This window comes from Aspergillus niger (assembly GCF_000002855.4).
Source record: "Aspergillus niger supercontig An01".
NCBI lineage: Eukaryota > Fungi > Ascomycota > Eurotiomycetes > Eurotiales > Aspergillaceae > Aspergillus > Aspergillus niger.
Genome location: NT_166518.1, coordinates 2910342 through 2924291, shown reverse-complemented (window position 1 = coordinate 2924291; position 13950 = coordinate 2910342). Strand labels below are relative to the sequence as shown.

General features: G+C 51.6%; 4 protein-coding genes across 4 annotated transcripts; 1 reads left to right on the top strand and 3 right to left on the bottom strand.

Moving 5' to 3' along the window:
• Positions 1-114: 114 nt before the first annotated feature.
• An01g12380 (uncharacterized protein) lies at positions 115-4901 on the bottom strand (the record flags this gene model as incomplete). Its single annotated transcript, XM_001389607.3, has 4 exons — positions 115-1625; positions 1679-1991; positions 2046-2975; positions 3036-4901. 4 exons carry the CDS (start codon positions 4899-4901, stop codon positions 115-117), a joined length of 4620 nt encoding a protein of 1539 aa, XP_001389644.1.
• Positions 4902-7403: 2502 nt separating this feature from the next.
• On the bottom strand, positions 7404-9012 carry An01g12370 (uncharacterized protein; the record flags this gene model as incomplete). The annotated part of the gene is made up of 2 exons (XM_059744669.1): positions 7404-8846; positions 8878-9012. The coding sequence occupies 2 exons, from the start codon at positions 9010-9012 to the stop codon at positions 7404-7406; spliced, it is 1578 nt and encodes a 525-aa protein (XP_059599789.1).
• A 1218-nt stretch (positions 9013-10230) lies between these two features.
• An01g12360 (uncharacterized protein) lies at positions 10231-12377 on the top strand (the record flags this gene model as incomplete). The annotated part of the gene is made up of 6 exons (XM_001389605.3): positions 10231-10435; positions 10486-10592; positions 10701-10892; positions 10943-11087; positions 11141-11296; positions 11344-12377. The coding sequence occupies 6 exons, from the start codon at positions 10231-10233 to the stop codon at positions 12375-12377; spliced, it is 1839 nt and encodes a 612-aa protein (XP_001389642.3).
• A 471-nt stretch (positions 12378-12848) lies between these two features.
• An01g12350 (uncharacterized protein) lies at positions 12849-13948 on the bottom strand (the record flags this gene model as incomplete). The annotated part of the gene is made up of 2 exons (XM_059744660.1): positions 12849-12854; positions 12947-13948. Coding segments are annotated over 2 exons (1008 nt in total), but the record flags the coding sequence as incomplete, so codon positions are not given.
• Between the last annotated feature and the right edge of the window lie 2 nt (positions 13949-13950).

The window sequence follows — 13950 nt, the reverse complement described above, 5'->3', positions numbered from 1 at the left end:
GATCTTACAGGCATTATGTCCAATGTACATGATAGTGTAACCAAGAACAAGAATTTATGTTCAAGAAAAGAAAAAGATGAAAGCAAAAAGAAAATAGCAAAGAATATTAGACTTTTAAGCCTTGGTCCGCTGGCCCTTCGGCACACGAGCGAGCCAGTAAATGAACACGGCAGCGAAGATGTTGAACACAATGTAGACCCACATCAGGCCGAAGTTGCGCCATGCATCGCTGAAGTAGCTGTTCACTTGGGCCAGATAGGTGTCTGTGCTGGAGATCGTGCAGAAGGAACAGTCGGAGGTGGCGTTCGGATTCTCAAGGTAGCCGCCGTAGGTGCTGATGTAGTTGGACATGTAGCTCTGGCAGGTGGTGTCGGGAGGAGGGCTGAAGTGAAGGTATTCGACAGCTTCGCAGGTGGCAGTCGTGCCGGACACACCGGTAGCTAACATGCCTGATACCAGGTATGTAAATGGCGAGACACGGTACATAAAGATCCAAAAGCCTGGAAGTTGGGAAGGTGTGGCAAGAACACCACAGAAGATCAGGCACAGGGAGAAGAGCAAGTTGGCAATGTTACCACCGGTTTCAGCGAGTTCGATACCAGCGATAATCATATGCGCGAATGTGGAGGTAAAGAGGAGGAAAGACAGGATCAACAGGAACATCAAAGCTCCGCGCTCGTGGACGGCGTTGGTGGGTTCAGCATTCTGGTACAGACCGATGGGGTAGTACCAGCATACAAAGATGATGACACTCATGAGCGCGTTCCATGGAAGCTCGACGATGATGTTTGCGGCCATGAAAGCCTTCCACGAGTAGGCCTTGGAGGGTCTCTCGCGAACCTCGTATAGCGAACGCTGGGTGCAGAAGTTGGGAAGAATTTGTTGAACAAGGTTACCGAAGATGGTCATCAGCATGAAAATACTGAACATCTGGTTCTGGAGACCTTGAGCACTGTTCTTCGCCTTGAAGAAGGAGAAACCGATGTAGAGCGATGTCAGAACGCAAAGCGCGATCTTGGAGTAGATGTAGACAGGGGTTCTCCAGTACTGCGAGAAGACACGGATCAGACACTCCCACAATTGAACAGAGAAAGGTGCGGCGAATTCGTTGAGCTCGCCAGGGTCCTGCTTGCTAGTATCGACCGGCTTTTGCGAGAGAGTAGACTTCAGCTCAGCAAGGTGATCGAGTACACCCTGACGTTCGGGGCTTTCGCGCCAGACAGCGGGCCAGTCAATATCACTATGCGATCCAGGGGCAGCACCAATAACCTCAAGCATCCATTCAGCCGGGTTGGCTTCGGTAGGCAGTTTCGGAGCACCATTGCGTTCGAAGTAGCTAGCGAGAGTCGACGACTTCTCACCAATTTCACCAAAGTAAACGGTCTTACCACCCTTTGCGAGGAACAACAAGCGATCGAATCGTTGGAAGAGCATAGCGGAGGGCTGGTGGATCGTGCACAGGATGGCCTGACCGTGCTTGGTCAGGGTATCGATGAGATCGAGAATGGACCAGGAGGTTTGACTGTCAAGACCGGATGTGGGCTCATCGAGGAACAAAAGTAGTTGCGGCTTTGCTGCCAATTCAACACCGATAGTAAGACGCTTGCGCTGCTCGACGTTGAGACCTAGGATAGATTAGTTTTGTAGCACACCACCAGTGTTTGTGAGATTCAATTACCTTCACCAGGAACACCAACAACAGCATCGGCGTATGCTTCCATGCCAAGCAACTTGATGACCTCTTCAACGTAATCAAGCTTTTCCTGGCGACTGACATGGGCGGGCTGACGAAGAATAGCGCTGAAGCGCAAAGCCTCCCGGACAGTGGTGGTGTGGAGATGGAGATCTTGTTGCTGGACGTAACCAGTCTTACGCTGGAAGGACTGGTCCCGAGGGCGACCGTCAACCAACATCTCACCAGTTACGACACCCATTGTCACACGAGTTGCGAGCACGTCCAGAAGAGTCGTTTTACCAGCACCAGAAACACCCTGCGAAGTTAGTCAGTCTAAATATTACACTAATTAGTTATTTGGAAGGCTTACCATAAGAGCAGTGCAGGTTCCGGGCTTGACCCAGCCATCGACATGGTCCAGAATGCGCCGGGGCTCGCCCTTGATCTTGATGTCGTAGCACACGTCCTGCCAGTGGAAGATGGCCTCCTGCCTCTGAATAGCAGCGCTCGACTGGCCACCAGATTGGTCGGTCTTCTCGTTTGCGGCTACGTGATGGGCCGTTTCAACATCGTCGAGAGAAGGTGGGGCTTGGCCACGGCGGAAAAGCAACACTTCACCCTTGGACTTGGCTTCCGAAATGAACTCGGTGGCAAGCAGATAGGTGGTCATGAAGAAGATCATGAAGGCGAACATAATGCCCAAGTTCCTCCACTTGTGGCTGTCGTAGTACTGGAAACTCTTGTGAAGGTAGTCATCACCCTGGACATACTTGGCTCCGGCAACAGCGCCAACCGTGGAACAAATCTGATACTCGATCGAAGCGCCCGAGTAATTCGGAATCAGCTCCGATGTAGAGCACAGGAATTGCCTATGATGGAATTCGTTAACCATCAAGCTCTCGAATCCGTAGGCAATGGGATTGATATAGTTCATCCATCTCGACCAGCCAAGCATGTATCTCGTAGGGATGGTAAATCCAGTGTAGATAACCAGACCCAAGATGAGGATGGCGGCGGGCACCAGAGCCTGGGACAGAGTGCGAGAAGAGGCGGCGATAGTACGGAAGAGCATGGACATGGTCAAGGTCGTCACGAAGGAAAACAGCAGGAAGACGAAGAATGCGCCTGGTTCGCGACGAAGACCGGTCATGAAATACAGGGTAATGTTGAAAATGATGGCATTTCCAACTTTGTAAGGCATGTCACACAGCATGGATGCGATGGCTTCGGCGAACGGGTGATACATGGCGTAGCGAGCTTGTTTCTCGACAATCGGACGTTGGGCATACAGGGTTAAGATCTGTTATTGCAGTTAGTCTCATTGAATTATATGCGAAGCCGTAAGGATTCCTGGTCTTACCTCAAGAGCACTGGAGAAGGCGTTGAGCAAGACGGCGAAGAAGAGAAGGGCACCACGGGAATAGAAACTAGAAGTCACCGGTTGCAAATTGTAAAAGACACTTCCAATGATCAAGGCCATGATGAAGTTTCCAACCAACTGGGAGATTGTCAAACTGGCATCACCTTGTAGTCGCTGGAAACCTCGAATCAAGCAGAGCTTGACCTGTTCGTAGAGAGAGATGGTGTAGGGAGACTTGACGCGCTGGTTCTTCGATTGCATGGCCTTGCGAGATTCGATGAACTTGTCAAGCGACTCTCCACCAATTGCATATTCTTGGTTGTACTCGGCGATTTGTCTCTTCAACTTGCTGTAAGCCTCACTGCTCTTCCAGGCGGCGGCGAACTCGTCAGGGGTGCGTGGAACTTTCCCTTCGTAGCCCGGCTTTACAATGCGCTCAGCAGGGCTCGTGAGGGAGGTCAGGAAATCAGCGGTGGTCTGACGTTCAGGGCACTCAAATCCCATGTTGGTGAAGAATTCCTTGGCCTCATCGGTGGGACCAAAGTAGATCTGCCTGCCCTCATACAACACAGTCACCTTGTCGAAGACATCATAAGCACTCTGGGAGGCTTGGTAGATGGCCACAGCGACTGTTGCACCAGCATATTTGGTCATCAGGTTCAGAGTTTTGCAGAATTCAAGTGCGTTCGCACTATCCAAACCACGAGTACTGTTATCCCAGCACTGTAGAGGACTTCCACAAAGAGTAGCTTCAGCAATACTGACACGCTTCCGCTCACCACCACTCACACCACGGACGAAATCGTTACCAACACGAGTGTTGATGGTATGCGAAAGACCAAGCATAGCCATTACAGCGTCGCGCATATGAGTAGCATACTGTTCCTTCGAGACTCCGGGAAGACGGTTCCGTGGGCAGCGAGAGAGGGCGGCGAATTTCAATGTGTCGCCGACGGTCAGTTGAGGGAAGTGGACATCGGTTTCCGCAGTATAGATAGCTTCGCCCTTGAACTGCTTCCGCATCTGCTTGGCGGAGATACCCTGGTAATTCAATTCAGACTCCTTATCCATGTAGATACCGTTCATTTCACCCGCGAGGGTCTTCAAGAAGGTAGAGCATCCACTACCAGGACGACCGAGGACCACCAGCATTTCACCACTCCTGACAAGGCCATCGAAGTCGCGCAGAATCTGAATCTTCTGCTTGCCAGTACCCGTCAGCTTGCGCATAAGGGCACCAACCTGCAACACTGAGTTGAAAACATCCTTTTGGTAATCGGTAGGACTACCGAAACCATGAATACTGAGATTCTGGAACGAGACACCCGCCTCGCGCTTGGGATAGCGTTCCGGGTCGCGAGACGAAAGTGCCAACAAGTTCTTCATCCAGTGCTTTGCCTTGAAGTTAGGGCTGTGCGGGTTGAGCGTGGAGTCGTCCTTCACCTCCAGGAACGAGTTTTCCGCATTGTTGCTGACAGAGAACCGTGTCGACTGACGAGTCAGTTGCTGTGCCAGTCGAGTAACCTCCTCTTCGGCAGCTTTCTCCTCTTCGTCTTCATCGGCGTCCTCGCTGCTGTAATCGCGTTTCTCCATGGCGGTTTCAGCAGTGCTCAGGGTGCTTCCATCCATGCCCCACGCAGCTCCCTTCTTCTCGGATCTGCCAGATTCTGGCGAGAGACTGGCATGATGTTCTTCATGATGAGTGGTGTACACCGTGTGCTCCTCGCGAACCAAGTGCTCAGTTCCTTCGTTCACGGCAGCAGCTCTCTCAGCCTGAGCGCCTTCATTCTCGTTCTCGTGAGCGCCGTGGGATTCCACCGAACGGCCGGGATTAAAATTAGGATTTATAGTGCCTAGAAGCGACATGGTGATTAGATATGGAGACACGCAGTCTCAGACTGAGCCGATCAACGAGAGGATGCCAATAGCATAGGAGAGAGATGTATGAGGCGAGAGAGAAAAAGAGGAAGGTGTAGAGAAAAGGCGATTAGGAGAGATATCCAGAATTATAATATTAGATATAGAGAATATCAGGAAAGATGAAAGGGGGGGAGATATCCTCCGTGGAGGGCGAGAGAAAGAGTGACAGGTGAAACTGAGGGGGGGAAAATAATAGATCAATAGCAGCAGTCAAGAAATAAGTGGCAGCCGCTAAGCAATAAAAAGTAGTGTACCTGGAACTACTACTTGAAAATGGGCCCCCCTCAAAAAGACGTGTGCCCCGTAACACTGAACACTCTAAATTATAGCAAAGTAATAACGGCAAATAAGAGAGGAGAAAGGGCGACAGGAAAAACTTCGATTGCGGGTCTTAGAGGTCTGGGCTTCCCCCCCGTTTTTAGTCTTAGGCAGCGCAGAATGGCGACTTGAGATAGTGAAAGTTTTGAAGAGAGGCTTCTGGACGAATCGGGGCCAGGAACGAGAGGTTATCCGGGCGGATCCCAGGATTGACTGCGCCGGTGGTGGGCCTCTTTCTCGGTACCTTGAAGTAGGCCTCTCCGTGCGTATTCCCTTCGGCGGCAATACGACAATACGCCGTTTACGCAGGCTAAACGAGGCCTTCCATTAGGAAGCTCAGATGTCCTTGCACTACTCCGTACTATACTAAACTTTTTGGTGGTCCCGGAGATACCCACCTCGATACCCCTGTTTAAGGCCGATGATACTATGATCTGGGGACGGAAATTATTGAGCTCCCGGCTATCTATATCTAGTACTGTATTTAGTCTTGACATCTGAACGGTCACTGGCCATGGTGGTATATAGACCCTGACGGTTAGCCAGAGATCTCAATCAACACAGTGTTGAATTTCTAGCTGCTTTATTTTTCACTTTCACCGCTATACAGGACATGGTTGTGTACTTCAGCAATCTCAAGTATGCTTCAGGCAATATTAGGTATGATGATTGCATGCATGAAGATAAGTGAAGGGTCACATGTCGCGCACGTCACACAAGCTATTGTTAGGTCGCTCGGAAGAATTCCTGAGACTACGACCTAGAAAGTAAAGAATAACCCAACAAATAGACCTATCTAGAAGCTTACGCTACGTAGCAACCAACCACAGAAACATTCCGTAGGGGATCGGATCCTTCGCGCAATAGTTAATCACGAATGTAAGACTCATCCCGATCCCTAATAAGCCAACCCAGGTTTCCAGGTTTCCAGGCTTCCAAGTGTGCGAATTTTCCCTAAAACGTGGCGAAAACGAAGGTTCGGGGCTGAGCGGCCATTGTCCCGAAAGGGAATGGCAGGTTTTGGGTGGGGTGGAGTGGGGCGGGACGCCAGCCTTCCGAGGCCCGGCCAATTAGTCCTTAATTGCCCCCTTTACGGTACCGTATCGGAGAGCTCATGATCCGAGATTGCGGTACAGATCCTTGTGCACCTTGATAATTATGGATGACTCAGCTATTCCCATGCTTGACCAGCTTAATGCACCTCTTTCTAGATCATTAGTAGCCTTTTAACTAGCAGCTTACTTACAGACTCGAGATAAAGAGCGGCTCTGTGTCATGTACTCGCTCCACAGATGATCGCTGCTGGGATGGCTGAATATGTGGCACCTGCGATCCCAGAATGACAGCAGGCCTGCGTATCCATGTGGGTAATCTTCACCCAACCCTGTGCGCCTACTGTCAACGGTTATCTCGTACCTACTATGACCTACTCGGTAGAGCGCAACGACTTGTCTTCAGACTCATGTCCAAACTCCGGATAGTTCCAATCACCGCCCAACACGGTGAGATTCCTTGCTTAACATGCCCAATATATGAATGCGTACGTGCTCTTCCTGCCTAATCTTTCCGAGCATCATCACTGGCGGGATTTGCCTTTTCGGGAAGTGCAAAGCCTTGACTCCACGCCATCGGGTGTTGTATCACTTCCGATTCAATATAAAGTTACAAGTGCGGTCTGAGGTCAAGCCACGGCAGGATCAGCATGCAGCCCCGACAATGATAACAATGTGACTCATACGAGCTCATCATGTCTGATACACGCCGCTACCGATTTTAATTGGCAGAGTAAACAATGAGGGCAACGCGTTCTGCATCTGCCTTCGGATGGCCAAGATTCCGTGCTGTCGGGCCTCCCGGGGGAACCCAAACCGCACATGACTACACACATCTGCTACAAGAAATTGAGTTTAGGAACCACACCCGCGCACAGAGGCTCTTCCTGCAGGGTGGCATAGCGTCACTGGGCCGTTGGGGCTTTCTTTTCCCGTGTCATTATCGTGATCTTTGTTATTACATACTAAGACAGTCAAGTTGCTGGAAAGTCTCTGCAAATCACCCGGACAGCTCCATTCTTGCGCCATGCAGCCAGGATGCGAAAACAATACAATTACAACCGTCAGACCAAGAGCTTTATGCCTCTTCTTCGTCCTCCTCGTCGCTGTCGTCATCGATCGGTTCGACTAGAAGGTTCCCTCCTCGGCCGATCTTGTCCCGCACTGATCCCCCAGCCTCCACTTCGTAGACCACCCGCGGCATGGGTGAAACCAGCCGGAACCCATACTGGTGTTCGAAGCCCTCCGGCTTCACTGCTTCCGCAGCCTTTTCTGTTGGCTCCTTCAGGATATCGTAGCATTCAACAAAAGCGTAGAGCTCGTCAAGCGACGCGTCAGGCGCAAACTTGCGGATGACACGCTCGCCAGAAGGCAGTCGAATACTAATGCGAACAGCGTCCTTGACGTCCGGTCCGGGTTCCTCGGTGATGGTTTGTGCCCGCCATTGCTTCCATTGCTGGAGATCATGTATGCGCTTCTCCTCGGCCGCTCGACGTTCTGCTGCCTCTTGCTCTTCCCTCTGTCGGGCTGCCTCTGCTTCCCGCCTCTGTCTCGCTCGCTCTCTGTCAATGGCCAGAGAACGCTCGTAGGCGGAGTCCTGCTGCTCACGGAGGCTGCGTGAAGCTTGCTGCTCCGCCCGGGTTGACCGGATGCGCTCGAGAGGCTCCTTGTGCTGCGAGATTGCCGATCGGAGTTTCTCTACAAACTCCGCAGGGGACATTGTTCCAGATATTCTCGACACAACCGACATCGCATTCGAGGAAACATTCGGAGTGTGGACTAGTGCCGCTGCAAAGGGAAACTTGGTGCAGCGGATGGAGTTGGCAATCTGGTAAGCCTCAGAGTCTTGAACATTCCCTCCCCAGACAAGCAAGTCGTTTTGCGGGTCGTTCACAAAGTCGGTCACTTCGCGAGATAGAAATGTGTCTCGGACCCAGCCATTTGTATCGTCATGCTCGGGGGCAAGAAGCACAACTAGGAGGAATTTGAGGTCCCGGTGGGCTTTCTCCAACGCCATATTATATCCGTTCTCGAGGAAACTGATCGAGTTGGTGCCATATTCCTCCTCGAATTCCCGGATGAACCGGGCGGCCGTATCTTTGGGACTCAAGGGCCGGCGACCGTTGGTATTTCTCCGGGAGCTTTGAAGAGCGGGATTCGCTGTTGTGTTAAAGAAGCGCGGAAGGAAGGGAAACAAGGCACCAAAGAGGCGGAAGGAGCTGTAGAGTAGTCGATAGAGGAGGTTGAGCGGAGTAAACAGCAGAGCTAGTATGAAAGGCGGGCGATAGACCGATTGATCTTCAGGTTGGGTATTTATCCGAGGAGCTGGCTCGGCCGCACGGGGATTCGGAGCAAATTGCGCAGCAATGTCATCAGTCATGAGGTTTTGTGTCTGTCGAGCGGGTCGCGGAGGAGGGGAGTTGAGAGCAGCGCGGGCTTCCTCGACGGGATCCGGCCCTTCGCCGTCAAAGAACTTGGAGATGGCGATCTGAAAGCAGCGACTGATTAGTTCCCATGACATCTGAAGGTAGTATGTCATCATCCGGCCTTACCTGCACATTCCATTGTGAGCGGCGCAACAAAGGAATGGCTTCCGAATGTTCCTGACCGGTGACCGCAGTATAAGTCTCGAGAGCGGACCTCTCGCTGTCGGAGAGTTGGGATATATCAAGCCCGGAGGTGGACATGGTCAATTGACGATATCATCCATGAACAGAATGGCTTGGAAAGGAGCAGCGAGGCCAGTGGAACTGGAACTGGCGTGAGTGATGGGGGTATAGATGAGCCGCGGGAGTCGTGTGCGTCAGAATAGCCTAGCTAATAAGGATATAGAGGGGGAGCTAAGGGCAGAAAAAGTAGCGAGCTCCTAAAGAATGTTTAAGTCATGCAGTAGACCACCACAGACGCAGATCAGGATGTGGCTAGGAGAGATGGTAGGGAGGGGAAGTCGTGGGGAACGATAATACTGTGCTAGGCTGCTAGCTGGCCTCAGAAGGACAGCTCCGTCATGGCCGCTGCGAGCCACGCTAGACGCGCGCTTGACGCCCGAGTGGTCCGTGCACGGGACGGAGTTCGACGCACTCCCGTCCAGTTCCCCCTCCCTCTACCCCCCGCGCCGCCCTTGGTTCGGATGCTGCCTTGCGGTCTTACTGCCTTGTCACCATCCATGGCATGAGATCTTCGTCCGTTCCTGTCTCCGGACGTATCTTCTCAATTGTTTCGGCTGTTCCCACCGTCTAACGCTCGAAAGGGGGCCCGATCTCGCCATCTCAGCCGTCCTTGGCTGTTGCGGAACATTTACCCTGCCATCAGCGAACATCGCCTCGACACCGTCTCTGAGGGCATCTCGGGTTGTCGAGCTAGTCTGCGGGTCTTCTCCGTTGAGGAATGTGGTTTCCTCTAGATATTTTAGGTCGTCCGATATTTCTTGACTCAATGGACATACCTGTCCGTTGATCCGCGCCCAACTGTGGATAACGAATCTATCATGGCTACCACGGGAAAGTCTGCGACGCTGGAAGACGCCCGTCATGGTACGGGGTCTCCGAAAATGAAGGGACGAGGTTAGTCGGATTATGATTCAAATGCCGGCTCGGGGCAACGAAATATGATTCAATGCTCCCGTCGGCCTTTGCTTCTTTCGGCTGTATCAGCTAACATGTTCGTCATCCTGACCTTACAGAGAACGCCAAAGATACGCTGTGTCGCAATGTGACCATTTATGGCCGATGTCGCTACGAAGATAAAGGTGCTTAGCCATTCCTTGCCTATTGTCCCACTTCATGCTCGCTAGGATCCGTCTAACCGTCCGATTGCTTGTGAAGGGTGCGCCTTCAACCACGACCCGCATAAAGTGAATTCAGGATATCAATCAGACAGGTTGGCACTTCCGGGAGAGGCGCGCAATGTTGGAGTCAGAGAGGAAGATGACTTACCCATTTGGCAGTAATAAGAAACGTCTGAACGTCGACTCCCCCAGCTTTACCCCATCCATATTGTCGTCGAATGGATCATCGCCCACTTCCCAATCAGCGACCATGAAAAAAATGGCTACGATTTCGCCCAAGGCTGCGAGCGCAGCTCCCTTTCAACCTAGAAGTATATCATCACGTATGCCCTAACGGTTTCCGGGATGCGAAGCGGAATCTGACTACAATCAGGATCCAACTCCAGCACCCCTACTACTCGCCCGGGTACGATGACTCCCGATTGGTCTGTGGCAGAGGTACAAGAGTTTGTGCCTCAGGGCTTTGATACTGCACATATAGTAAGGCTGCCAGATTGAGGTGCTCCAGGCAGGTTGACTGCTTCTGCATGTCATCTGTTGTGGTGACCTTGCTCGAAGTGTACTTGCTTGCAATACTAATTGGAATAGGGCTCCCTGCAAGGTAACGGGACTGCCGGTGTTCCTAGCACGAGCGCTTTCGACCCATTTGTGACCGCCCCGAATCCTCTCTCCGCAGCAAACGCCGTCGGCCCGGTGCAGGCCAATCCTTTCTCGCATGACACTGCTGCAGCGCTGAACGGAGCAGCGTTCTTCGCCAACCAGTCTGGATTCCAGCAGCCAGTAAGCCACTTCTTATCTGTGGTACATAACAAATCTTAACCAAGTGTCAGGTCCAATATCACATGTATGCCCCGATCGGGCCTCACAGTCAGAATACGTTGGGCTATCAGCGAAACGTACACGACCTTTTCCTCCCTAATGACCTACGGGAGGAAATGCAGAAGAAGGCGGCAGCCACGCTCCAGACACTACCAAGTACGTTGCCGACATATAAGTACGTTTTGCTAATAATGCTGACTTGAGACTAGATACTCAGCTACCGGCTCAGGTTGATTACTTTCACTCTCTTGTCCCGCTCGATCTCAACCATCAGAAGAATGCTACCATCTTTGGCTTTCCCAGCTGGGTGTACAAAGCTCAGTCTAGTAAGGACGGGAACTTTTACGCTCTCCGGAGACTCGAGGGTACTTTAATCCTTTTCATACCATTATCTGGATACTAACGTCTGCAGGTTTCCGGTTGACGAACGAAAAGGCCATTCGCTCCGTGCAAGCTTGGAAGCGTGTATGCAACGGTAGTGTCGTGACAGTCCACGATGCGTTTACTAGCCGAAGCTTTCAGGACAGCTCATTGATCTTCGTCACCGACTATCACCCACTGTCGAAGACGCTGGCTGAGCAGCATCTCGGCGCCGGAAACCGGTTCCAGGGTCGCCATAACACACACATCCCGGAACAGGTTCTCTGGGGTTACATGACTCAGATTGCCAATGCTCTAAAAGCGATTCATGCCAGCCAATTGGCTGCCAGGATCATTGACCCAAGCAAGATCCTCTTGACTGGGCGGAACCGCATTCGTCTCAACGCCTGCGCCATCATGGATGTGGTCCAATTCGACACTCAGCGATCTCTGGCCGAACTCCAGCGGCAAGATCTGGTCAACTTTGGACAGCTCATCGTCACTTTGGGCGCCAACCAGCCCAATGTTATGCACAACCCTACCAAGGCCATGGAACACTTCACACGCGCATACACTGCGCAGCTGAAGAACTCGGTCTTCTGGCTGCTAAACGGGCTCCAGAAAGACCAGGAAAGAAACATTGACATTTTTATCACCGGCATCTCATCGACACTGATGTCGACCTTCGACTCTGCCCTTCACCTAGACGACCAATTGACCTCCGATCTGAGTCGCGAACTCGAGAACGGCCGCCTCGTCCGGCTCATGACGAAGCTGAACTTTGTTAACGAGCGACCCGAGTACGAGCATGATCGACAATGGTCCGAGAACGGCGAGCGGTACTTCTTGAAGATCTTCCGCGATTACGTCTTCCACCAGGTGGACGCGCAGGGCGACCCCGTCGTCGACCTGGGCCATGTGCTCATGTGCCTGAACAAGCTGGACGCAGGCACGGACGAGAAAATCACCTTGATCAGCCGCGACGAGCAGAGTTGCTTCGTGGTCAGCTATAAGGAGCTGAAGAAAGCTCTGGAATCGTCCTTCCAGGCGCTGCTGAAGCCTTCGGCTAGTAGGAGGCTGCATTGAGTAGTCTGAGTTGGACACCTCTGCACTGTAAGGTGCTACATACATATATCCTTATGTGGTATGTTATGAGTGTGTGTCATAAGCTCCGGCTGGGCTATTCTTACATGACAGATGGATGGATGGGAGGGTGGATATTCTTGGATTTGACTCATGGTGGAGGGGAATATGTTTCCTATGTTCCAGCGAGGATATGATATGTCTACATTGACTATTTTGACTGCCGAAGATATCATTAACTGCTCACACTATCGATTATAGTGATATTGATGGGTGGATGATGGATCACGGGCACGTTTATACAGCGGTGACGAAGAAGAATATTAAGACAGATACGCCATAGTTAGAAATGTATGAGATTGAAGTTCACATTCCAGCTTATCATTCCAATATTCAGTGTAGTGTAAAGACAAGAACAATGACACCACTAAATAGAGTATATAACAAGAAAAAGAAAAGAACCACGACCACATATCATATCTATAACCAGATCATAATTCCAACTTTACAACCCACCCCTGGAAGCATAATTATCATCCCCCCACCAAAAACCCCCCCAACCTCTCCCTCACCTCCTCCACCCCCATCAAATACCCATCTTCCCTCTCCCTCGGATCAACCGCATACTTCTCCCCATCGCCCACCCGTTTCGGCGGCACCAGCACCCTCTCATTCAAAACATGCATGTTCCCCTCCACCGATAACAAATCCATCGTCTTGATGCTCTGGTACCCGTTCACCCGGAGAAAGGGATACGCGCCGTGGCGTTTTGCATCGATGAAAAGGGTCTCCGCCTTTCCTTCATCACTACCATCATAACTAGGGTGTGAGCGAACTCCATGTAATAAACTCCCCATCTCTAGATGAGATACATCCCTCGATGGAAGGGGGACTATATCCCCGTGTTTCGTGTACAATGTATCCGAGTATAGCGTTTCACCAACCACGAAGTGGTATTTAATGATTGCGGAGAGGTATGTACTTCCCTCTGGGGAGAAGAGGAAGGCGAGGGCTTGGGGGGTGAATGTTGCGCTGAAGGCGGAGTTGGTGGGGAGGAAGAGGGTTAAACCTCCACCCTCTCCTTTCTTTTCTTTTTCTTTATGTGGGGATGATTTGGGTAGTTGTGTGTGTCTGATGTCGTTGTCTTGCAGGTTGAGGCTTTGGAGGTTTTGGTTTCTGCTGGTGATGGAGGTATTAAGTACCCTGTCCAGACCGGTTTTGTACAGGGCTAGTGTAAAGGTGCTGAACTCAAGAGGGATGATGTCAAGTAAAGTGAGGGCAGCAGGAGGAGGCAGGAGGACTGAGTCGATGTGATAAAGGACGCCATTGGAGGCGTGTTTATCGAGGGAGATGACGCGACTATGGAAATTGAGCATGAGGTTGCGCGTTATGATTGGACGGACGGTGATGCGTTGCGGGAGGGAGTTGGAATTAGGTTCAGTAGGTATATGAGTCGGGATTGTAGGCGAGTGGAAGAGTCTATCGATGGGATAGGATCCCTTGACGGTGTGGTAGGTGAGGATGTGGCGGATGCGGTCATGGGCGTCTTCATTGTTGTTGGTATTATGCCCATGGT